This window comes from Rhinolophus ferrumequinum, chromosome 17, assembly GCF_004115265.2.
Source record: "Rhinolophus ferrumequinum isolate MPI-CBG mRhiFer1 chromosome 17, mRhiFer1_v1.p, whole genome shotgun sequence".
Classification (NCBI taxonomy): Eukaryota; Metazoa; Chordata; class Mammalia; order Chiroptera; family Rhinolophidae; genus Rhinolophus; species Rhinolophus ferrumequinum.
In genome coordinates this window covers 40224871-40251032 of record NC_046300.1, presented here as the reverse complement: position 1 = coordinate 40251032, position 26162 = coordinate 40224871, and the positions used below count along the sequence as shown (strand labels likewise).

At 43.1% G+C, this 26162-nt stretch overlaps 1 protein-coding gene across 9 annotated transcripts in view; it reads left to right on the top strand.

Annotated features, from left to right (window-relative positions):
- Positions 1-20954, top strand: part of TFDP2 (transcription factor Dp-2) — a 149182-nt gene extending 128228 nt beyond the window's left edge. For 6 of the 9 annotated variants that reach the window (XM_033132366.1, XM_033132372.1, XM_033132373.1 and 3 more), the window contains 5 exons: positions 2238-2306; positions 6311-6462; positions 9625-9791; positions 13509-13614; positions 13825-14030. In XM_033132366.1, coding sequence (XP_032988257.1) covers positions 2238-2306; positions 6311-6462; positions 9625-9791; positions 13509-13614; positions 13825-14008 — 678 coding nt within the window. In that variant the 3' untranslated portion in view covers positions 14009-14030. Of the gene's footprint in view, positions 1-2237; positions 2307-6310; positions 6463-9624; positions 9792-13508; positions 13615-13824 lie in introns of all 9 variants that reach the window. The other 3 variants (XM_033132370.1, XM_033132368.1, XM_033132367.1) reach the window with 3 other exon arrangements.
- The last annotated feature ends 5208 nt before the right edge of the window (positions 20955-26162 follow it).

The following is a 26162-nucleotide window of genomic DNA, read 5'->3' as shown; positions in this document are numbered from 1 at the left end:
AGATTATACAAGACAAAAATCTCTGACCCGAAGGAGTTTTCATTCTAATTGAGGAGAGGAGAAATGTAAAAAGAGTTACCAAAAATGTGATTACTACTATGAAAAAAATATATAGAGGTTATCTGGGAAGAGACGGCTTTACCAAGAAAAACAATCTCTGAGCTCAGTCTTGAGGGAGAGGAAGACTAAAAGTTTGCCAAGTGGTTTAGGGTAGGGAGGGTCTTCCAGGCAGAGGCTGGGCGTATCAGCTGAGTCAGGCTAAGAAAGAATGCCCACAGCTGGGTGTGGCCAGAGTACCAGCAAGGAGAGAGGGGATAGATTTCTAAGTGCTAAGCAATTGGGACCTGATCCTATAAACAGTGGGAAGCTGTGGAAGAATTGTAAATGGGAGTGCTAATAGGATGTGTTCTGCAAGGTCACACAGTAATGGGTTGGAAGTTGAAGTGACTGGAAGATGAGGAGAGAAATTGAGGGGATGGACTGGAGACGGCCTGAGTTAAGGCAGTGGCGCTGCGGTTGGAGAAGTGTTTTGGAGGTAGAATCAGTATTTGGTCTGGTTGGGTGTGGGGCGTGAAGGGCACGTAGGCGCCTGGCCTGTCACAGCTTCAGATGCAGAGTGAAACTCCTGCAACATCTTTGCAAATGTAGAAGGCCACACGATTTTGCAACCAGTCTTAAGTAATTTAGGATTGAAGTGTAGTGATTAGAGGAACGATGAGAGGAAACTCCTGGTGCAGACTAGAGCAGATGGGAAGCAAATAAGAAATACTCTCTCGGAGGAACAAGAAAAATGTCTTATTTGATATCACTGACTTTCGCCCAAAGAGACAGTGAGGAGCTCATTTACAAGGAAATTCAGACCCTAGTACCTGTTTTCTAGATAGTTGTAAGTGTGAGGAAAACAATAGTTGTTCAAAGCTGGGAAATTTGTCCCATAAGCTTGTTTCTTACTACAAGTAGAAGCTGTATATTGAATATGTAAGCTAGCTGTAGTAGCAGCTATGCCCATTTACAAGTCAGCTAAAATTTAATACACCAATTTTACCTCTAAAATAAAATAACATAAAGAAGAAAAGGAAGGGAAAGAGAAATGTGGCATGGTTTAATTTCTCTTATCAGGGAAATGATACTTACACAACGTGACACGGCAGTGATACAAGGTAGTATAGGATTCGAAGTTAATGTCCTTATGATCACGGCCATGTATGGAAGGAAGCATTACAGGGGCCTATGCACCGTCTGGACCGGGAGTGTTCGTACTGCCTGGGTTACTGGGGAAGGTGTTGCTAATGGGGACCAGCTTTTCCTGGGGCGTGGTGGGAGGGTTGACCCCATTGAGGCAGAATGACAAAGGAAGGACAGAGAGGTCAGAGTCACAGCAAGATGTACTGGGAGCAGTGGAAGGCAAGGTTTAGGTGTGTGGTGGGGCCGTGCAGGTTGGTTGAGTTTTTGACCAAACTGGTAATTATCTTTTTCCAATCGTAATACTTAGTCATTGGTGATAGTTTAAGGAAAGACTGTTACTAGTGAGAGAGTAAATTGGTAAAACTTTTTTGGAGGAGATTTTGTCTCAGAAGCCCCAGATCCTGTTTGTATAGCAATCAGCCATGTGGTTGTAAAGGGGGGAGGGGGGCAAATAAATGGAGTGAATGAATGAATGAATGAATGAATGAAATTTAAAGTAAAAAGAAGTCAGTTAAACTGAGATCTTACTTCATTTTGGGGGGTTGTGGGGAGTGAGGGCTTGTTAATATAGCACAGTAATAATAGTGGCTCGAACCAGATGGCTTAGGTTCTTGCCATGCATTAGCTATGTGACATTGGGTCGTTACTGAACCCTCTATGCCTCCATTTCCTTACATGCAAAATGGATAAGGACTTATCTCATACATAGCGTCTTGTGAGGATGTGTGAAGATAAGGGGTGTAAAATACTGAGTAAGTGTTCACTAAGTGTTAGCTCTTGCTCTGTTGGAACCTGAGTAATAAATAGCACCAAGTACTACATACCAAGTACTCATTCAGCAGATGGATTTCGTTCCACAGTTCTGCTATCTTGCCTGCTGCTTACCCCATCCCGCCTCCCAAAGAGGTGCGATTGGCCTTTATTGATGTTGGGAGTTAAAATGGGTTGCTTTTCTCTGAAGAAAACTGGATATCTCAGAATTGGGACCTGAAAATGCGGAGTACTTTATACTCTACATATGTTCATGTTATTTTGTAACCTATGTTTTAAAGATAGAGAAGCAGAGGCGGATAGAACGGATAAAGCAGAAGCGGGCCCAGCTGCAAGAACTTCTCCTGCAGGTAAAGATGCTGGAATGTTTTTTTTTTTTTTTTTTTGGAATGTTTTTCATTACCTCCCCTACCTGTATTCTGCTTCTCTGCTTACTTGCGTTTAGAGCCAGTGTTTTCTGCTTTGGGTGCCTTTGCGTGGTATTTGGTGGGACCACAGTAGGGCAACCTCCCCCATAGCCGAGCCCATTGCCATCCACGGGATCCGCCTGTAAGATGGTTCCATCTCTCACCATCATCAGGGCCCCACGGCAGCTCACCTACCTTATGTGTGTCTTATATTGTGCAATAGTTTACTTTTGACACTTATCCTTACTCTGAGCAGAAACTATTAGAAGTCTATTTTAGCCCTAGTTTGGAATACCACGAATTAAGGCTAAAGTTTAGGCACGTTGAATAAAATAGTCAAATCCTGTAATACTTATCTATAAATAACAGAATAATATGAAATGATTCAGTAAGCTTTGTAGAAATACCAAACCTTAAAATGCATTTCTATTTAAAAGAAAATTAAATTTTATAGTGTAATAAGGATCCCTGTATTTATACTTTTTTCGATAATTGCCTGGGATTTGGATGATTTTTAAAAATATAATAGAGCCTTTGTATAAAATTACGTAAGGTAAAATCACAGGGTAGGTGTACCTTTCTTTTCTACTTTTGGTAATTGTAGTTGGTATAAAAATTCACTGTGAGCCATACAGTGGGGCCATGTTCAATCCAATGAAAAAACCTTTGTAATACAAATGAGTTTCTATGCTTTTGTTTTTATCAGCAAATTGTCTTTATTTCAAAAGCTTTCAGCCAATCATAAAATCAACTTTGATTTGAACAACTATAAGTCATTTAATTTTTGGTATAATCCACTTTTCAGAAATAAAGATAGCAGTAGGTTACCAAATATTGTAGCAGTTTTTTTTCCTAAAATACTTTGTCTAATGGACAGAATATGTTAAGTAGTCTTAAATATTCCAGATTTTTGTTTTTCTCTTTCTAGGTGCTTGTATTTGTTTTTTGTTTTCTTTTCACTTTCATGTATAAATCAGAGGGGCAAAAGAAGACCGTTTAGCCTTTCCAGAGATTTGCGCCTAATATGAGAAGGAAGTAGGGCCCGGCAGAGATCTAGCGGCAGGTAGAACAGAGACTTTCTGAACTTAAGAAGCCCAAGAGATGGTGTTCCATCCTGATTAGGCCCTTTCTTTTCTTTCTGCCTCCCTCCCTCTCCTTCCTTTCTTCCTTCTTTCTTTCCTTTCTTTCTGTGTTCTATGTCTGCTTTTCACCCTGAACCCTGTGGGACCTACCTGAGGAGCTACCGCTGGAGGAGGCATTTTGTGTGTTTTGCACATTAGATTTCCAAATAAGGTTTTGTTTGAAGAGAGTGTTCTGTAACTTTAAAAAGGCCTTGAAAGCTGACAGTTTATTCCCACAGCTTCTCCCTGTAGAATCCTGCCGCCTTACAGACCTGGCCTGCCAGGCACTGGCCTCTAATAACTACGCTGTCACCTTCTTCCCCTAGCCGCCTCTCTGCTGTCCCTGTCCCTGCACAATTAGCTGCAGTATTTCCCTGTCAACTCATGGTCCCTAAACCCCATGCAGGGCCTTCCTCACATTTCCTCAAAAGTGTCATGGAACATTCTGGAACTTGATTTTTGGTCTATGATATTATAAAAATCTGTTTCTCAGGATGCCTGTAATGATCTGTTTATCAGAAAGAATGGTACAGAAGACCACCGTGTGCGCGCGCGCGACTTTCCCACATTAGAGAATTAAGTTGAATATTTTTGCCCCCTGCTTATCTTTATATGATTAACATTGTATTTTTTTTCTAAGGCTTAAATTTCTTTTCCTCTCAAACCACATAGCTGTAGAAGATTTCAAGCCAGGGGCAACCTAGCTATCAACGTTTATAAAAGCAGGTCTCTCTACATATTGAAATGAAACCCAAAGTATAATTGAAAACAAGTTATTTCTGCTCCTCTGGTAGACATATAGCTTATTTCCTCCGAATGTTTCAGTTTTCTTTCTTTTATCAAATAACAAAAAGTTGTTATAGTAAATTAAACAAGTTTTCCCTGAACACTAATAATTTGCCATGACTAAGCTAGCTTAGTTTTTTTAACAGTTAATGTCACAACTCACTGACATCACATGGTCCAAGTCAGTTTTACTTGTATGCCACCACCTCTCTTTTATCCTCGATGCTGTTGAAGAGGAATGGTGTGAGTACATCATACCTATAAATAATCCAGGCATCCATCTCATATCTACATCATTGTCCCTTCAGCCCTTAAACCTTTTCCAAAGCTGTTAATGCATAGGAAAATGGGTATCTGAACACACCAAAAGCTGTTCAGCCTCTAAAATAGATGTCAGTAAGCCTGGAAAGAACAAAAAGCTGAAGGAAATCAAAGGGCAACAAGTAAGGAAATCAATCCAAAACAAGTAGGAGGTGATTTTTCTTTTTACTATCAAAATAACATTCTATGTTTTTAGTGCTCTCTTCCCCTGAAAAATCTCTGATGCTATTAAACTGTACGCAGTATTGAACAGTGAATCATAAACATAAAGGAACTGTGGCTTGTCACTGTTTGTATTCCCCTCTTGTGGCATTAGGGCCATAAGACTAAGCAAAGTGTGGGAGTATCTCCCAAGGTGCTTTTTCTAGTGGAAGGGAAGAGAAGCTAGGCAGAAGTAGTGAAACATCTAAGTCTTTTTGTCAGGTTTATAGTTCCAGCATATTTCCCCTCCATATTAAATGAATTAAGCAATAAATGTAAAGTAACCTTAGCGCTTTAGCAGCAGAAAATAATGAAGTATGACTGAAATAATGTTTTGATAATGGTATTGATACTGATTGTCTTCTGATAGTGATTTTTGGGCACGCTGTTAGGGATAGAATAAATCGGTGCATTTTATGCATTTTTGTGCATTTTAAAAGAGTAAAATATTCACTTTCCAGGGAGCTAGCATCTAGCTATTTTAAGATAATAATCTTAATCAGACGTTAGTTAAGACCAAGAACCTAGAATAAAGAATCCTAGGATAAGATTGCTAAAACACAGAAAATAACTTAAATTCATCATTACTGGGGGAGAAGAGATGGAACCAGTTGATGAAAGGGGACAGATGGCTCTGACTTCAAGAAAGCAGTGTATGTTTCATGAACAGATGAAACACTTGAACTGTGTAAGGTCTTTCTTGCTGTGGAATTCTATAATACATTTGTCTTATTAAAAAGGGGGATTACTTTCTTTGACTTTTGAGTAATGGTTATAACTAAAAGTAGCAGCAAGATTCAGTGTCAAGATTCAGGCCTTGATATATCTTATCAGCGCTGAGCCTCAGTTTCCTCATCTGGAAAATGGCAGGTGGGGAGAGGGTTGTGCCAGTTTCCAGATTGTGCCCTAAGGACGCATAGAAGTTGTGTGGAGGAACCTAAGGGGTGAATGGGGCAGGGCTGGCAGGACTCAGGATGCCTCACCCCACTGCAACCCACCAGAGCAATGCTGCTTTCGTCTGTTTTATATAGTGGGTGTCCCTTCAGGTTTCATTTGGAGGAAGGGTTCTGTGGCTTTATAAAGTTTGCATATCATTGGGCTAGGCAATCCAAGAGATGTATTTAACCCTAAACTCTTGGGCGTCTGTGTTAGATAAATGGAAAACAGAAGTTTATGTGGTGCCGTTTTTACTGTATCATTCATTCTAAGAAGAGTTGCAGGAGCCACTGGGCTTTCTCTCAAATTTATAAAATCCTATTTCTATGGATGACGGAAACCGTGAGCCCCATTATTTACATTAGGATGCTGTTGGACAACATTTAAATGTATATTTTCCCCTCGAAATATATTTAGTTAGATCATTCCGATCTTTTTTCGTAAATCTTTAATTCACTCATAGGTGGAAGGTCTCTTTAAACTCTCTGATTTTAAATTATATTTTAAATGTAGTTATCTTAATTCATTTAATTCCAACTCATTCACATTAAGTGACCATATTCTTTTTATTGATCATTACAGCAAATCGCTTTCAAAAACCTGGTCCAGAGAAATCGGCAAAATGAGCAGCAGAACCAGGGCCCTCCAGCTCTGAACTCCACGATTCAGCTGCCATTTATAATCATCAATACAAGCAGGAAAACAGTCATAGACTGCAGCATCTCCAGTGACAAGTGAGTGCAGAAAACCAGGGGAAGATTGCAGGCTGGCTTTCTGTTTTGCAAAATAAAGAAGGGTGAACTCCATTACCTGACTCCCCCAAGGCCGACTTCCTTGGGGCGAGTGAAACCCCGCAGCACAGTGCTGTCCTGTAGTAGTGTGTGCTCCGTCCCCCCTGCCGGGGGACTCGGGCCTGGCACTGTGATGCCTGCTGCCTGCAGTGGTGCCTGGACCTAAGCCCGGATGCGCACGTGTAGACGTGCATGTGGTCTAACTAACCGGGCAAGTAACTGCAGTAAGGTTGGCCCTCCCTGAGGCTGGCACAAGGTAGGTTCGCGGTGATTCACTATCATAGTTTATTGTGGAAATATTTTAGATCAAAAGTGGCATTAAGGCAATTAATTCTCTGTTTTGCTATATCAGTTGAGTGTGCTTCTGTTTATTAATGGATGAATAGATAGAAAATACTAGATGCGGTCACTGCTTTCTTTTTTTCTTACTTTGTTTTATAACTGGGAGTTTTTACCTTTTTACCACCTTCACCCATCCCCTGCCCCCACCCCCTGGCAACCACCAAACTGTTCTCTGTATCTATGAGTTCCGTTTTTTTTTTTAGACTCCACATACAAATGAAATCATATAGTATTTGTCTTTTCTGACTTATTTCACTTAGCATAATGCCCTCAAGACCCATCCATGTTGTTGCAAATGGCAGTTTCCTTTTTTTTAATGGCTGAATATTTCAGTATGTGTGTGTATCACATTTTCCTTATCCATTCCTCCATTGATGGATGCACGTTATTTCCATGCCGTGGTGATTATAAATAATGCTGCAGTGAACGTAAGAGTACACATATCTTTTCAAGACAGTGATTTCATTTCCTTTGCATGTATTCCCAGAAGTGGAATTGCTGCATCATGTGGTAGTTCCATTTTTAACTTTTTTGAGGATCCTCCATGCTGTTTTCTATAGTAACTAAGATTGATGGTAATATTCATCATAGCAAGTGAGAAGTAGCAGTTGTCAATACAGAATTAATGTGTAATTTATTTTACCCTTCACGAAAACAGTTTATATCAGTGGTCTTCAGGCTGTGACCGGTATCATGAGAAGATAGTTAAGGGAATCGAGTGCAGAGTGAGACACACAAGTGTCAATTATGCCTCCCCGTTTAAGAGCATCAAAGCTCTGTTTTCTGAAGAACAAATGGGGGTGATATCAGGGCCTCTGTCACTCTCTGGCCTTGTTGTGAGGATTAAATGAGATAATGCCTATAAATGGTTGGACTCGAAGCAAGTATTTTATAAATGTTAAATACTGTTACAAAGGGTCAGCATATAATTTATCATCCAAATGGGGACACATTTGAAAGCAAAAAAGGGCTCAATAATTACGTAAGTACCAGACGCATAGCCCAGGACTGTCCCAGGAGATCAGAACTTTTGGTGTCCTTAAGGCTGCAGCATTGCCCTCGGGCCTCACCTTTCCTTGTTTTTCACAGTCTTTTCTCTGACAGTTGGCTTCCTCTATTTGTCGTGATTGCATACAGATATTCTGGGTCACTTACATAAGAAGGCACCAAAAAACAAAGTGAAGAAGAAAAACGGTGAACAGGGACTTCAGAAGTATTTAATAATTAAGACTGTGGACACAATTAGAAAGAGTAGAGACCGAGCAGGCTGGGAAGTGAGAAGATCCATTTTTCAGGCTTTCCTCTAGCTACATACTTTCTTAAGCTCTCAGATCTCATTCCTTCCCCCATCAAAATAAGAATTATAGTATTTAAGTTGCTGTTTTATAAAAGTTATAGTCATGAAGGACCAGCCCAGTGGTCAGTAAATAGTAGGTGTCTATATAGTTATTCACACACTTGCAAATTCTTTACCAATATCTATGTCTGAAAAAACTAGCATACATAAAACAATTTTAGAGAATGGTTAACATATTTTCTGGGGGGAAAAGAAAACCCTGTTAGAATTCTAGTTTCTCTAGTTAGTCTCTCATTTTGTGGGGATTATTAAATTCTCTTCTTTGGTCTAAAAGGAGTAGCAGGGAATCGTGGAGTCATTGGCCTAAGGGTTTTATGGACTCTTTTCACCCCAGGCTGGGGTCTAGTACAGTTTGCATCCTTGGGTGATTACTGACTCATGCTCTTTCCTGGCCCTTCCCTGCGTGGAGAGAAGGAGGCTCTAAGAATCTTGTAGAAGCTTGTTATTCAAGGTAGGTCCTAAAGCCTTGTCTTTCAGTTACTTCAGTGATGCAATCTTTTCCCCTTAATTAGCCAGGAGGCTTTCCCGCTAGGAGGATTAAATTTACAAAACCATCTGCTTTTAATCTGTGTCTGAAGTCATCTCTATATTTTTTGTCTATGTTTTTTTCTAGAAATTTGTTACTGTACTTTATTCCAATTCATGTACTTTAAATTATCTAAATAGGCATTTTGCTTTAAATTGTAATTTTTGCCCTGATCTATTATCTAGCGTAAAAAGTTTTACCCTCACGTGATTTTAATAGAACTTCATGACAGTGGAAACCCACCATTGTCCCAGAACATGTACCTGCACTCTGTCCCTGTAGATCTGAGACCTGTGGGTGCACCAGGGCCTAGACTACCTAGGAGTCAGAAGGACCACTTCCTACTTTTTCGCCTCTTTAAGATATTTTACTTCTTGGGTCCTCAAGACAGGGCTTGGGGATTGGTTAATTTGTGAAATAGTCTTCCACTTACTGCTCATCTAAAGTAATACTATAGCTAACACTGGACTCATGAAAGTGAAATAAGCATCCAAAATGTTCTTTCCTCAATCCTAATAGGCCAACTCATAGCAGGATTATGTTAAACTGGAAGGCTTTCTTAGTATTTTACATTTTGTGACAAATCTGTAAACAGCTTAGAAAGGTATTGGATTTAGACCAGAATTTCTATCTCCCGTTTGCAACAGCTTAATGAGGGCTGAGGTTTATGGACTCCTTTTGTCTGTCACAGGCCAGTGGTTTTCATTGGGAAAGTGGTGTCTTTGAGATGTCCTTACCCTGAGCACAGTAAGAATGACTTACTGCTCTTAACATAGCTGAACTTAGGCCCTCATTCTTGTATGTAATTTATAGAGTACCAGCTGTGCAGAATTCCCCAACACCATGGCAAACCCTATACTGATTTTGTTTCCTGATGCAGGTTTGAGTATCTTTTTAATTTTGACAACACCTTTGAGATCCATGATGACATAGAAGTACTGAAGCGGATGGGAATGTCCTTTGGCCTGGAGTCCGGCAAATGCTCCCTGGAGGACCTGAAACTTGCTAAATCACTGGTGCCAAAGGCTTTAGAAGGTTATATCACAGGTATGTTGACTAATGCTTTCACATGTTGCCCCTGATAAATGTCAAACCCTAACTTGTGAAAACCTTTCTTCCTTTCTCATAGAAAATTATTAGGGTGGTGCAAAAGTATTGGGGTTTTTGCAGTTGTTTTTAATCTTTAAACCGCAGTTACTTTTGCACCAACCTAATAGTTCAGGGCCTGCGTATGCCTGCCCTCAATTCTGTGCCCTTTCCTACTTCTTTAAATGTGACCACTCGCTTGAATTTCTGGTTTATCATCACTTGCTTTCATTTAGAGATACAAACACAAACATCGTAAACTGGAAACAACGTATTATTTCATTTTGTCTACCTTGACCTTCATATAAATGGAATCACAGTGATATATTTGGTGATTTGATTTTATTCCACACAGCATCACATTCTTACATTTGCCCACATGATTTAATAGAGCTGTAATTCATACATTTTTACTGCTGTATAGAATTCTATTATGTGAATATATCACAATTTATTTGTTCATTTTACTAATGTAAACCTTCAGTTTTGTTTCTCATTTCTTGATATTAAAAAAAAAACAACCAGTGCTACCTTGAACACTGCTGTAATTATATCCTAGCGACCATTTTGTTTCTACGAAGTTACACTCTCACCTGCAGAGTGGAAGTATTCTATTTTCCCAGTCAGGTGGATGTGAAATGGTGTTGTTGTAAGTTTTATAAATTGAGATTTAATTCACATACATAAAATACACATTTTAAAGTGTACAGTTCAGTGGGTTTTAGTATACTCACAAGGTTTTGCAATCATCACCACTAATTCTAAAACATGTTTTTCATCCCAAAAAGAAATCTCGTACAGATCAGCAGTCATTCCCTACCCACTCATCCCTGTTCCTCCCAGCTCCTGGCAACCACTAATCGACTTTCTGTCACTATGGATTTGTCCATTCTAGACACTTCCTATAAATGGAATCCTACAATATGTGGCCTTTGTGACTGACTACTTTTACTTAGAATAATGTTTTCAAGGTTCATCTGTGCTGTGACATGTCAGTACTTCATCCCTTTTTATTGCCATTGCACGGATACACCACATTTTGTTTAACCATTCATTAGTTGGAGGACACTTGGATTGTTTCCACTTTTAGACTATTGTAGCTGATGCTACTATAATAACCATTCTTGTACAGGTTTTTGTGTGAACATAAGTTTACAGTTCTGTTGGGTGTATAACCAGGAGTAGAATTGCTGGGTCATATGGTAACTAATAATTTGAGGAAGTGCCAAATTATTTTCCAAAGCAGTTGTACATTTTTATAATCCTACCAGCAATGCATGAGGGTTCCAGTTTCCCAACTCTTGTTATTGTCCATCTTTTTTATTATTGCCATCCTAGCGGATGTGAGGTGATATTTCACTGTGGTTTTAATTTGCATTTCCCTAATGACTAATGGTGTTGAGTATTTTTTCATGTGCTTATTGGCCATTTGTATATCTTCCTTGGAGAAATAGCTATTCAGATCCTTTGCCCATTTTAAAATTGGGTTCTTTATCTTTTTATTAAGAATTAAAAGAGTATACTTAAAAACAAAAGCACATGTTTTGCATGTTCTGTAATTCAGTTTTTTTTCACTGATTCAGAAATCTTCTTTATGATTGTCCTAAATCCTAAGACTGCAGTAAATTCTGCACATATAATTTGGATGTATAAACAATGCTTCTCTGCTTTTGCTTTTGGCAATTTCCTTCATTATAAATATTACCACCTACAATTTCACATCGTTTTTTACAGGCATTAGTTCTAAGGTATATTAAATATAAATGAAGAAGTAGTTTTTAATTTGCTTTATGGTTTTGGCCCTTTGGTCACAACACAAATATCTGTTGATTTGAGATTTGGTTTCTACTGGATTTAGTTTTTAAATTGGCACCATCCACTTCCTGCAAATGTGACCCCATCTCCTTGCCCCTCAGCCAGCCAGTCCCGGGTTTTCCCTCCACACGCCCGCTCCGTTCTCCCCACTCATTCCCAGAGCAGGACCTGCTGTGGTATTAGCAGCCCAGTCCTGCTAGCAGTCCAGCAGGGTCTCCATAAAGGGCTTACTCAGTAAATCACCAGGACCTTAGTTTAGCTTATTCCCATTGTAAAAGTTCAGGGCGATTAGGCAGGCTCTGTGGTTTTATCTCTTCATGACCTCATTGGCAGACCGGGGTACAGACTTTCTGGTTAGTTCAAAAAAAGAAACGTGTGCTTTTAGTGTGTGAAGGGACAGAGGGGCTCTTGAGGAAGATTGTGAGAACCATTGTGTAGTTCCTATGATAACGTGAAAGAAACGTAGGCTTTTCAAAGCCGTTGTAAAAAGAAAATGTAATGTGGTATGCTCACAAACAAATAAATAGCTGTGTTCTGACAGAAAGTTTCCATATATGCTAATTACTATTCAGCATGGGATTCTGGCTTTAATTTTGTCTTGTACAGAGTTGTTATTTAATGTATTTAAAGTCTGCTACTCTTCTTAGAATTGCAGGTCTTTTTTTCACAGCTGCCTTAGTTAGCCTGTGAAGAAAAAGGTTCACAAGGCCGTTCTAAAATCAATGTAGTCATTTATCTTACTTTTTTTTCCAACATAGGAAGCCTCACATGGTCAGACAGTGCCAGGACAGCAGTTTCCTATCCCCATACACATAGTTTTATTTATTTATTTTTTTGCACAGTAATTATGAAACTTTTGATTAAATATAATAAAAGCTCATTTTGACAAATTACATTTTCTGAGTGTACATTCAATCTTATAATGTAACTCAAAGAATTTCTTTTTAAGAATGTATTTCTAATATATATTAGAATATTTAATATAATGTAATATAACATTTAATATGAATGTGTTTCTAATATATATATATATCAACTATTTTGTAAACTCACTGTTGAAAGGCTATACTTATTCAGTAACATTTAGATTTTAGATGTCCCAGTCACTGCCTTCTTTGAGCTAACATTCTAGATAAGGAGACAAGTATGAAACAAGTAAAATTACAATAAGTTGATCAGGGTTGTGATAGGAGAAATATGATGTATGCATAGAAAATAAGATTGAAAGAATATGCCCAAAATATTTCATGCAGACGGACACAGTGGTGCCTGTCTGTGCTTATCACTGTCATTAAAAACACGACTGCCTATGACCTTTTAAAATAAGGGTTAGTTTGGGTAATAAGCAAAGGATACCAGGAAAAAAGAATAGATCTTTGATGACTAATAGCTCTGAACTCCCCAGGGGCACTTGAAAGAGATGGTGCAGTGGGGCTTTTGGCCAAAATGTGTCTGTCCTCCTTACCTACGATACTTGTGGGCACCTGGGTTTGGCTGTTACACCACAGCCCAAGTGTTGAGTCTTGTGAGGAGGCAGGTGTCCAGGAGCGTGCAGCGATCACTGTACTCAGTGAGCTGCCCTCTCGAGTTCTTACTGGGAAAGAAAGAATGAGAGTCTGTCATTGGTTTAATTTGAATTATTTCTCGCTGTAGTCTGCCTTCCTGTATTTTCCCCCCTGCTCTTATGCTCTAAAAATCTTTTCTCCAAGCTGAAGAAACCAAGGTTCTTCCTAGGGCAGGAGACCCGTCTAGCTGTAATTTAGAATAGGCTTATGTTCTTACTTGTCAGCTTTCCTCACACGGTAACGACGGCAGCCACAGAACTTAGCGCTTGCATCTTCTGCTTTTGTTTTTTTCCTGTAGATATCTCCACAGGACCTTCTTGGTTAAATCAGGGACTACTTTTGAACTCTACCCAATCAGTTTCAAATTTAGACCTGACCACTGGTGCCACCTTGTCCCAATCAAGGTACGTATTTTTTCAGGGTTAGAAAGGCAAGCCACGGAGCCCTGGCCCTCCCTGGAGGGGAGAGCCAGCATGTCACTGCGGGCACAGGTCCTGAGCAGACTTTGGCAGAGCTCGCCGGTGGCACCTCCTTTCCCATGTTTTTACTCCTGTTTTACAAAGCTTAAAACATATGCCACTTAATGAGCCTGTGTGTTTTTAATTGTTTACTAGTGTAAACCAGGGGTTAGGCCTGGATGCTGAAGTGGCCTTAGCAACTGGGCAGTTCCTTGCCCCAAACAGTCACCAGTCCAGCAGTGCGGCCTCTCACTGCTCCGAGTCCCGAGGCGAGACCCCCTGTTCGTTCAACGACGAAGACGAGGAAGAGGACGAGGAGGACTCCTCCTCCCCAGAATAAAGACAGGAGAAAACCCACATTTTCGTATTTGATGCTCCTGTGTGTCTGTACTGTGAGCTCTTGTTTCTGAAATGATTGCTTCAGCCCTTGCCTCTGCGTGTTCAGTGAAAACTAGGGAAACACAGTAAACAAATTCCAGGAAAGCTGACATGAGTGAGAGGAAAACTAACGTAGCGTGAATGAAAACTGAACAGCAGAGCAGTAGGTCACATCTCAAACAAAGCGTGCTTTCCGAGGTGAGAGAGGGGGTAGTCCCAGACAATTGGCAGCATGAATGAACCTCATTTATTTTCCGCGAGGTGGGTGAGATCTTTGTGTCCCCCACCCTCACGTGACCCTCCTTAGAGTTAAGACTGCTCCAATGAACAGCCCTTGATGCTCATGTTTCTCGTGTTTCTCTCCTGTGCCCAGGCTGCCTTTTACAGGCACACATGAACCTGAAGAGTTCCCAGGGAGGGGGTGAGTTGTACAGCGATGGGTGTACATGGCAGCCCTTGGGGCCTGTGGAGCACAGACTGAACTGCTGAACTACTCGAAAATCTAGTTGAGGTGCTTTACGCATCAGCTGCCTTAGATGGCTTCTAGAAAGGAGCAAGCGCGAACTCTTAAGTACTTAAGTGACATGTAGAATAATTTATAGTAAAACTGCAATGAGCATTACTAGCCACCGCGTTGGTGGGTAGAGTTGTTTAGGGCTACTTCTGGAAGCCAACGTAGAATAGCATTTCCACGTGCATTAACTACCTTGCCAGCACTGCCTTCGCCAGCATTCTCAATCTGGAGTTTTACAGAGGAAATCCTGTCAATAGTTTTAATCAAAGCTATGCATTTCATACAGCGTTTTCATTTAAAACAAAGAAACACATTCCTGTGACCGAATTGCTTGCTTACAGTTCCTTGCAGTAATTGTATGATTTCACCCGAGTGATTTCACCCAACTGATGAAAATGAACCTAATGTCATTACTTTCAGAAGATAAGTCTATTTCCAGAATATGAGCAGTAATGTTTTCCTGTACATGTCACCTTTTGTACATTTTCATGAATCAGAATGACCTTATTGGGTTTATTCCTGGGTAAATTGCATTTCGAACGAACCTGATGTAGCATTTCAGAAACAACTGAAAAAACGTTGATCTTTCCAGTGGTCGGGCTACCGTAGTGCCGTCCCCAGGGTGTTGTTTCACAACGGAAGATGCTGGCAGGAATGCTGCATTGTGCTCAGTCAACTGCTCTCCTAATAGAGAAGTGTGGAGACACTGCCACCGCAGCCAGACCCCAACCTAATGTCACATTAAGACCTTGAAAGAGGAGCAGGTAATAATGGGAAATTAACTCTAAATCTTTGTGTTGAATCGTTTGGATTTGGCCCTGGATTATGCATCTAGCACCTATGGGCCCAGCACTGAGCTTTGCCCAAATCCATCCTTTTCTAAGTCCCACGGGCAGGCGTAGATGCCTTGGGATGCCTTTTTACAGCTCTGCCACTGTGCTTACAGTGAGACGGAGGTGAAGGACCTGGCTGCCCTGAAATTCTGATTAGGCCATAAAAACGAATACACAGAAACTTACAACTTTAAGTTCCTTTGAGACAAAACTCATTCCGTCAGAAATAAGCTCTAGTGCAGACTCAGAGGTTCAAGGGGGCAGAGAGCTTGAGAGGCAGTTTTTAGAGCATGCTGTCTCAGCCCAAGCTCTGGGGCACACCTCTTAGGCTGGGCAGATGGAAGGAGCTGGGAAGTGCAGAGGCTACTGCAGGTCCCTGTCGGCCTCCAGGAGACATTTCTGACTGGGAGCTTGTCACCTGTGGTAAAACCGGGCTTCCTTCCAAACTGCTTTTTAAGGGGCTGCCTCCTTTGCTAACACACACCTTTCTCTGTACTTAAACGGGCCCCGCAGGGACCTGGAGAGGTCAAGGGCCACAGCTAGCCTTTTAGTCTTCAGAGTATTGTCCTATAGGTCCCTACACCTGGACATCTACCTTCATGACAGGTACATAACCATAAGTCCTCCACTAGAAAGCAAAATCTTTGCTAGAGTTCTTGGGAACCCGCTCCCTTCCCACCTCTCCCCTCCCCTTCTCTTTCTCTCTGCTGCTTTAGTGCTTTAAATTGATAAAATATGGGTTTAAAAGAAAAAGCAACCAAAGACTCTTATCGTTATTGGTGCCCCGTCATTGGCCATCCCAGCCATGGTGTGTGGTGTTTGACTAGAAATGGCCTCTGATCCTCAGTATTGTTTTGGGGTTACTGCTGAGGACGTCTCATAGTCACACTGTGGCCACCAGTACATGTCGCTGGTATATAGTTTCACCTGAGCAGAAAACTAGGTTGGGATGTTTAGAAAGATAAGTTCTGCTATTCTTGTGTACCTTCCCTAAACAGATTTATCCAGATCTAAGTTCAGCGCTCAGTCACAATTTCATACAGCAATCAAAGTGAAAAAAGGTTAGGAAATTGTGGTCACAGCATCCAGACTTCTTCACAGGTGTAGCACCTGGGGTGACTTGCGTGCGTGCATGCGTGTGCACACATGGACACTCCTCCGGAGGGTGCTGGTCACACTGCTTTCTGGGGAGGTCGAGAGGCCTTTCCCCCCCATCTAGTGCCAGGTTAGCTGTTACCCTTTCAGGTGCATAGTATTATTCGTCAGAAAACCCTTGCTCCATTTAGCACTTGCGTACGCAGCACCAGGCCTGCCACATCGGGCCCTTCTGCGGCAGGGCGGCGCTGCCGGGGTTCACAGCAGAGCTACGCGCCAGGCACCTGCCCGGGCTTCCCTTCACCCTTCCCCTCTGTGAATCTCTCATCCACTTAGTCTTCTCGTGTGATGACAATGTGATGAAAGCAGTTTCAGTAAGTGTTGGTATGATCTGTGCCTTATGCTCATGCAGGACCTTGGGGCGGGGGCAGGAAAAGAGGTGCTGACAGTGGTTCCTCACCTCTCAGGATGCCCACTGCCCCTGGAAAACTTGACAAATGATGACCATGTGTTGTGTTTCCTTCAAGTTAATTCTGTATAGAAATAGGGAGAAAACTTGATGTAGTTTCTGCCATTTTTACCAAGATGAAAGACGATAACTCCCCTCATTAGCAAAATTTACAGTGGAAAGCACACTCTGCCATACTTGAAAAATAACGCCAGGGTCAGTCCTCAAACAGATCAGCCCCTATCGGGTAATTCAAACGGAGGTACTCACCAGGAGGGGCTTGCTTTAGCCATACACACTTCTGTACGTCCGCCGGTTTCTACACCAGTTCTTTTCTGGCTCCTTGGGTCGTAGAGACAGCAAAGTTGCTCCGAGTATAGCTGAAGCATAAGCCTCTGGGACAGTCAGGCACCGTGGAGTGGGTGTTTGTGGAGGCAGGTTTAGCAAAGAAATGGAACTGCCTCAGCTGTTTCTACCATAACCACACTGTCTAGCTTAGCAGTGATTCACTTCTAGGGCCCTTTAAATACCTATCTAGCTCCCTCCCCATAGACGCATAAAAGCAGTGCCCCTACCCAACAACTCTGTGATGGACCCTAAGACTGTACGGCCTTAGTCAGAAGTTCGGGCGGGGCTCGGACAGTGAATGTAAAGGTTTAATCCTTCAGTAAGTTTTGAGTGAATACAGAACAGAAAACATTCAGGTTGGTTAGTGCTACAGAGAAAACAACAGGGTGATGGGACAGTGGACAAAAGGCTCTTTAGGCTGGGGGTGGCCAGGAAACACCCCCTGAGAAAGTGATAAACGGGTGCCGACTCCGATGATTGAAAGACATCTCAGACCTTCTTACTACTTTCAATCTACTCGGTTCCAAAGGCCACGCTGTTCCAGTTTTAAGCATACATTTTGGAGTCTTAAGGAATTTTTAGGATTTAAAAGAAAACCAAACTTAGCTACCAACAGTATCCATAAACCAAGAGAGCATTCTAACCCGTGTAGTTCTCATTATTATTAGCTTCGTTACCTTCCAATTGAACCTATACAATAGACAATCACTTTTCTAGGTGTTTTCTTTTAGTTTTGCAAGCTACTGGATACATAAAGATCTTTTTGTATTGGACACAGAAGGTCATCTTTTATTCTGCATATGGACTGTCTTTAATGGAGCAAAAGACTACAAATAGACCATTTTCCCAATAAGTTCCCCATTTTTATGCACCCAAAGCAATGGTTCCCAAACAGTGATGATCGTATGTCTGTATCTAATCGTATGCCAGAGGCTGGCACCATGCAGTTTGCAGGGTCCTCAGAAATGTGCCTCCCTGCCCCCCGATTCACAGTCAATATACAGTGTTCAGTTAGTTTGTTTAACTTCCACTCAAGCCAAACTCTATTCTTCCAAAGGAAAAAGTCTGATGTTTTCTTAAGATTTTACCTTTTTAAAAAAAATCAAGCTAAATATCCACATAAATCGCAACATTCCTCAGGAATTAGTCCCTTTACATAACCAAGATACTGCTGAAAAGTTATGCTTAGATAACCTTTGGGGTCCAGTTTGACCACATACCTCTGCACTCACACTATACTAAGGAAGAAAAAGTGGGGTACACAATTCGGACCCTCCAGTTATGCCCTGGGAGTCCCTGACAAGTTCAGGAACCCACGTGGTAGCAGACATCCATCTGTTCACCGTGGTGTTGAGAGAGAAGACTCGTTTATTACATGTATTCTGTGTAGCTGTTCTCAGGTGAGGTAATCGCTTGTCTCATTCTTCTATGGCCTTTGCTTCGCAGAAAGGCCTACAGACTTCAGTGCTGTCTTGACCCCTTGCCATTCAGTAGGTCAGACTTTGGTCCTCCCTGCTTATAACCAATGTAGCTGAAACAGCAGGACTCACCCCTTCTCCACCCCGCTCATTAAGACATGAAACAGGCCAAGTGCTTGACTACCTGACAGTCTGTACCACAGCCCAGAGTTTCTTCCTCCCTGGAGGACCACATTGCCTCCTGAAAACCACACCCTCACCGCAACCCCTCCAGACAGCTTTGGGCTTAGCACCAAGTGCTAAACAGCCAAGGAGCAGAAGTGTGAGTCCCAGCGTGAGGCTGTGGTGGCAGCTTTGGGCCTCTGTAAACTCAGAAGACCCCAGGTTTAGACAGTCACGTCTGGAAAGAAACCCCTCCATGGGCAACGACTACCATTACACTGGTCATTGGTGGGGGCTTGAGAGGTTAAGTTACCAACTGACCCTTCTGTCCATGTCTGTCTCATCAAGGAAACTTCCCCAGATCATACCGGTTTTAAAACCCATCACTTCAAGCTCACCACTTTGTCACTTACCAGTGCGTCATCTTCCCATGCCAGGTACCATCTACTAAGGAGTGGTCTGGTTTTGCTTGTTCACGACGGGAATCAAAAGATTTTTTTTATATATACCAAAAAGTCTCTGAGGACCCAGTTACTTTTCTGCTAAGAGACTCCTGAGCAGTCGCAGTTCTGTTTTTCCCATTAGTATGATGACAGGGTCAACCTTCCAGTGTCCTGGAAAATGGAACTACCAGCTAGCCAACTGCACGGGCCGCTCAGGGGGCCTGCCTCTGAGGACCACAGTGCAATACTGTGAGTTCCAGGAGGTATTTTGTTTACCACCACCACACTTTTAGATGGAAAACAAAAAAACAAAGCTGTGAGCCCACATCACCTTGTTGGTTCACCTTTTCATTTGGAGATACTTTGATCATGTGCTATTAAGTTTTATTTCCAGAAAATACAGTTCTGCTTTTTTCTGCATGAAGGAAACATCATGGTGCCACATGCTTTAAGCAGCGTAAACAAGACAATTAAGGGGAAAATGCAAATACCACATCTGACTTGCCTAACGTAGACTTTATTAGATTGAAGTACCTAACCTAACGTGATGTATTATTTTGTAGTATCTCAAACTTTGTAAATAAATACCATTATTTTTATATGGAAATTTTATAGAAGAGCTATTTCTGTATACTTAATTATTCCTAGATTTTCTGAAGTTGCTTCCAGTAGATAACAGACAAGTCCCAAGCAGTGTTCCTGTAAGGATGGTCCAAGGACCACCTGCAGCAGAATGATGGGGATTGGTTAAAATTCCGCGTCCCTAGGTCCTACCCCAGATATTCAGCCCTGGGACTGGGGTCAGGGAAGCTGTATTTTTAATAAACTCGGAGTGATGTTTTTGTCCATTAGAGTGTGAATATCTTTATCCATCTTACAAGATTAAAAGAAGAAAAGAAAGAAAAAGCATCTGAAATGAGTTATCAGTTGTGCTTGAGAAAAAAATGTATCAGTCTATTGTATGATTTGAATGAGATGTACTATAGAAAAAATAAATAATTTAAAATAATGTAGGTCTCATTATTAGCTGGTGACGAGGGAGTTAGTGGATATTGCGGTGCACTGCCTGTCCCTCCCGGTCCTTCAGGACTGAGCTGCTCCTCCCACAGCTGAGTCCCTCCCCTAGGAATGGCCCTCAAGGAAGCTGCCTCACCTGAGTTTACATCCACATGCAGCCAGTGAGTGGGTACAAAGCCCAGCTTTCTTGCCGCAATTTGGGGTATCTGAAGGGCCACCCCAACCTCAGAGTTCCTCATGGAATTGGCCAGTTCCTCTGGCAACTGCATCAAGATTCAACTTCTCCCTTTGCTCACCCTGCTTCCCTCGCTATTTTACAGGTGGTGTTCCGAGGAGCACTCTCCAATACATGGACACCACCTGTCCCACCTAGGATGGAAATTAGTCAGATATTTAAAAGGCTTTCAACACTTATTCATAAAAACGCATGCACCCCTATGTTTATGGCAGCATTATTCACAATAGCCAAGACATGTAAACAACTTGCATCCTTTGACAGATAACTGGGCAAAGATGATGTGCATACATGCAATGGAATGCTACTCAGCCGTGAACAAGATACTGCCATTTGCAAGAACATGGATGGATCTTGAGAGTACTATGTTAAGTGAAACAAGTCAGATGGAAAAGATCAAGAATCGTGTGATTTCACTTATATGTGGGATATAAAACAGCAACAACTGAACAAACAAAACAAAACATAGATAAAGATCACGGAATGGTGGTTACCAGAGGGGAAAAGGGTGGAGGGGGGACGAAGAGGGTAAAGTGGGTCAAATACAAGGTGATGGAAGGAGACTAGACTTTGGGTGGTGAGCACACAATAGAGTATACAGATGTATTATGTTGTACACCTGAAATGTATATAATGTTATTAGCCAATTGACTCCAATAAATTTAAAAATTGGAGGTAAAAAGGTTTTCTAAGTTAGAGACCTAAGATAATATAAAGAATAATGTTCTTACAATCCCAGAAGTGATTGACCTGAATACAATTTTTAAAGAAGATGCTTATCCTCCCTTTACACCAAATGAGCATCAAAGAGAAGAACTACAGTGATGAGTTCAGAACGCCATGCTTTCTGGCCTCAAGCAGAATTTCCCCTGGCCTCAGGGACCACAGTGTCCCTCAACACCTGCTCAAGCAACCTCTGCCTGCCCCGGGGAGAGGCAGGAACCCTGATGGTGCTATTTCCTATGTTCCAACAAGCTGAGCAGGGTACGTAGTGGGTATGTGGGCAGTCAGAAGTTACAGAAGGGTGTGGAGCAATTTGGGGGTCGTAGAATGGGGTCAGGTCTTGAAGAGAGACTAGAAAATGGTTAAGGAAGCACTCACTTGAATGTTGTGAGTCCATTAGGAAGGTGAGTCCACCCCGTCCAGTAAGGAAAGCGTGATGGTGGTGGAGGTGGTGGTGGTGGTGGTGGTCGTGGTGGTGGTGAATGCCTGGTGTGGAAGTGGGGAGCCAGTGCCCACTCGCTTTTCCCAGGCATTTCCTAGAGTGAGGAGCCCCAGCTGGTATCACGTCCTCTCTGCTCCTCTCCTATAGTGCCATTTCTTAGTGCCATTTGGTTAATATATCCCAGGACCCAGAGGAATAACTGGACCATTTGGTCATAAGAAAGTGCTTTTGCTCTCGGACCATGTGGGAGATGTGAAGGACAGTTGGAGTGTCGTTGGTCACCATCAGTACAGCCACTGGACACACTGCTGGCCAGGGAAGATGTCTGCAGAGCCCACAGTGTTGTTTACTTCAATACCAAGATTTGTGAGCGGGGCTCGGCTGAGGTGACAAAGCATCAGAAAGAGGAGAGACTCAACCAAGAGAGTCTTGTCCAGGAGACAGAACCTAATTGACAGGCTAACGTTCAGTTCCTACTCCCAGAAGCTATTCTTTCCCCATTCCTTCTGACCGATGAACTTTTGTAGATTCCATACTTTTTCCATTTTTGTGTCTTTATTGGAGCACAGGCTCCTCTTAACTGCTGCTTCCACCCGAAGACACCTCCAACCTCCCCAGCTTTTCGCCTGTGGGGAAGGCATCCCCTGCTGTTCTCACTGTGGACCACTGCCAAATGCCTGGGAGCAGCCCGACCACTGCCAGCTCCACCTTCTTCCGGAGAGGCCTTTCCAGCTTCTTGCTGAAACTTGCTTTTAGGAAAACTCAGAGTATAAAGCGTGCTGTGGTAAGGGCCGGCGTGTATCAGGATGGACGAAACCAATCCCATCTAATGCAAAGCAGAATTTGTCATAACCACTTTCTTACTTTCATGCAAATCACTTTCTCACATGTTTTGCCACTGGGGCACAGTGACTATCACCCAAACACTTCCTTCTTGCTTAACTTCTTCCTACCTTGCTCAAGGGCTCTGAAGAACTTTGGCATCTACGATACAAAGCTCAGAAGACTTGTTTTTTTCCTTCATGCCCTAGCAGTTGGCCATGGCCCCCAAAAGTCAGAACTCGACTAGAATTCATGAGAAGAATGTGCATTAAAGTTTGAAAATGACTGTCATGCAGGGACTTAGCTCCCGCTCCCCGCACAAGAACACAGGACATGGTGAGGCCAAAAAGGAACAACAACGGAGCCATGGATAGGCGGTTCATACTATATTCTCACTGGCGGCTGGGTTGGAGACACAGAAAGTAGGATCCACACGATTCTCAATCCACCGTCTGCTTCTCTCCCTGCCCACCTCACTTGCTAACTGCAATCCGCGCTTGCTAGTTCAGCCCCCATTCGCTGCTAGCGTAGCCATGGCAGTCATATTAGTGCCCAATGGCTCACTGGTTACAGCTGACGGCCAACTAGCCACAGCTGATGGCCATTTGATCACAGTTGATGGCCATTTACTACCTGAGCCAGCACCTTTCCACGTGAGGCCGAGGGCCTGGAAGCTGCACTCCTGGCTCTGTCCCCACAATGACAGTCATGAAGTGTACCATCTCCACAGGAATTATTTTCAGGTCCACCTAATAAATAAATAGGCTTATTCTTACATCTCCAGTGAACATGGGTTTATACTGGCCATTGAATCTGAATACAATGAAAAGTGCTTTTACAGGATGTGTTTTTAAAGCACCTAAAGTATTGTCGGTAGAGACAAGGCCTTTTTGCCAGGAGAGCAGCGGTGGGCTATTCGGTATGAAGGGCTCCAGCCCATCTGAAGATCGTCTGAAAACGGACACTTTCCTCAGGTTTTATCAAAATTCAATTAACGGTCAAAGATAGGAACAAAAATGAGATTTTTTTTTTTCAGTAAATACTTTTGGAAATTTTTTTTTTTGAGAACAGAAACCAACTTGAGCCCAGCGGACCCTCGTAGAAGTTGGATAAAGGCACGTAAAAAGACAGACCATCGAATCGCAGTGCATACTGGGAGGTTCGTTAGTGTCCCTCCCACTCTCCTCCCCCCTCAGACAGGCAAGCCAGGGCCGAGCACGAAGGGACCTGCTGCTTCACTACAGCGTTGACTCAGACCCTGGCAGCAGGGCGGAGGTGACAGGCAGCTTCAACATCCCAGGGCTTTGGTCCCCACTTGGATTCCTGCAGACAGACCGCTAGAGGAGGAGTCTGTGTGCAGAGACAGCCCTTGGCATGGACAACACCGGCTCCAGAGGCAGTTTCTCATAAAACATTTCTACGATAAGTAGGTGAAGGATCACTGTTGCAAGGACAGCTGTTATCTCCCTGTTGGGCCTGCGCCGGGAAGCTTGTCTATACATTGATTATGCAGATGAAAAGACAGGCCTGGCCAAAGAAATCAGCTTGCTGAGGAAACAGTTCCTCCCTATCTCCTCCCCACCCGAGTCCCTTTGGGAAAGTTTCTCAGAGCCTGGAGGGCAAAAGCATGAGCAAATTGCAGGGTTGGGGTTTCGTCCTGGAGGCAGGTGCCTGCTGAGGCAGGCTGGGACCTCTCCCAGTTATCCTGACAAAGGACCGACACAGAAGCAGATGGGAGAAAAAGCTGGACAGGAATACCAGGGGCAGAGGAAGCCCAGAAATGGGATTGCAACACCCAGGTGGCATCAGCCTTGTGAGCCACGGAGGTGCTGGAGGGTGATGGGCCGTCAGTGAGAGCAGCCGTCTTCCTCTAGGTGCTGGCACAGGGGACAAAACTCCAGCATCAGCTGCAACAGCCGGCAAAAAGAAGCATAACCTCCTTTATGGTGGTGGTGGTGTGTTTTACTTAGGTTTTTGTTTGGAAGACTCAACAAATACCAATTGCTGCACTAGGAGTCCCTCATTCAGTTACAGTCCTGCTTATACATTAATTTCTCATTTGATGACCTTGGACGAGCTGCCATTTGAGAAATTATAGTTGTACACACACACACACACACACACACACACACACACACACACTCCAAATTCCATAAAATAATTCCTATGCATAATCCTATACCAAATCCTAAGTTTTCTGTAGGATTTTGTCATCATGCTCAATAAGCAGTATTAGAACATACTCTGTAGTTAACAGCCTGGTAAGCTTCTTGACAAATGTTTAAGAGAGACATCACCCTCAGTGGGGGAAAGAAGGGAGTGACACCTTTACCTGTCTTCCTCCCTCCTGGCAGATGCTGCATGGGAGTGTATGCACGTGGGCACGCAGACATTGGGGTGGTTGGGGATGTTTGAAGGGCCTCTGTGGCTGGAACGCTTGCTGGGAAGAGGAGGGAGGAATGGTAACCGCAGCTCGTAGGCTCAGGCTTCATAAGCCGGCACCCACCCCACTCAGGAATTCTCAAGCTTTATTGTCAGTGTGAGGGAAAATCTTTATTGGAAATTAGAAATTCTCTGAAAATAACCCACAATCAAAAACTTGTTTGTGGGGGCAGCTGGATGGCTCAGTTGGTTAGAGCGCAAGCTCTGAACTACAGGGTTGCCAGTTTGATTCCCACATGGGCCAGTGAGCTGCGCCCTCCACAACTAGATTGAAGTCAACGAGCTGCCGCTGAGCTTCTGGAGGGGCGGCCGGATGGCTCAGGTGGTTAGAGCGTGAGCTCTCAACAAGGTTGCCTGCAATAACAAGCAAGTCGCAGGCTGTGCCCCCTGCAACTAAGATTGTGCCCCCGTTTTCCTAAGATTGAAAACAGCAACTGAAGGGCAGATGGGTGGCTCAGTTGGTTAGAGCTTGAGCTCTGGGCACCAGGGCTGCCAGTTCATTTCCCACATGGGCCAGCGAGCTGCGCCCTTCGCAACTAGAATGAAGTCAGTGAGCTGCTGCTGAGCTCCCTGGTGGCCAGATGGCTCGGTTGGAGCACAGGCTGTCAACCACAAGATTGCTGGTTCGACTCCCGCAAGGGATGGTGAGTGTGGGGACAGAGCCAGGAGTGCAGTTTCCAGGCTCTCAGCCTCACGTGAAAAGGTGCTGGCTCAGGTAGTAAATGGCCATCAACTGTGATTGGATGGCCATCAGCTGTGGTTAGTTGGCCGTCAGCTGTAACCAGTGAGCCATTGGCCACTAATATAACTGCCGTGGCTACACTAGCAGAAAGATGGAGGCTAGCAAGGAGATGGTGACTGGCAAACGTGGATTGCAGTTAGGACGGCGGGTTGTGGACAGTGTGGCTCCTGCTTCCTGTGTCTCCAACCCAGCCACCAGTGAGAGTATAGTGATATGACTCCCCTAGCTATGGCTCCGTGGATGTTCCTTTTTGGCCTCACCATATCCTGCGTTCTTATGTGGGGAGTGGGACCAGAGACCCCGAGTGACTCCCTGCATGACAGTGAGCTGCACCCCCTGCAACTAACAACAGTGACTGGACCTGGAGCTGAGCTGCGCCCTCCACAAGTAAGATTGAAAGGACAACAACTTGACTTGGATGGAGCTGATGAG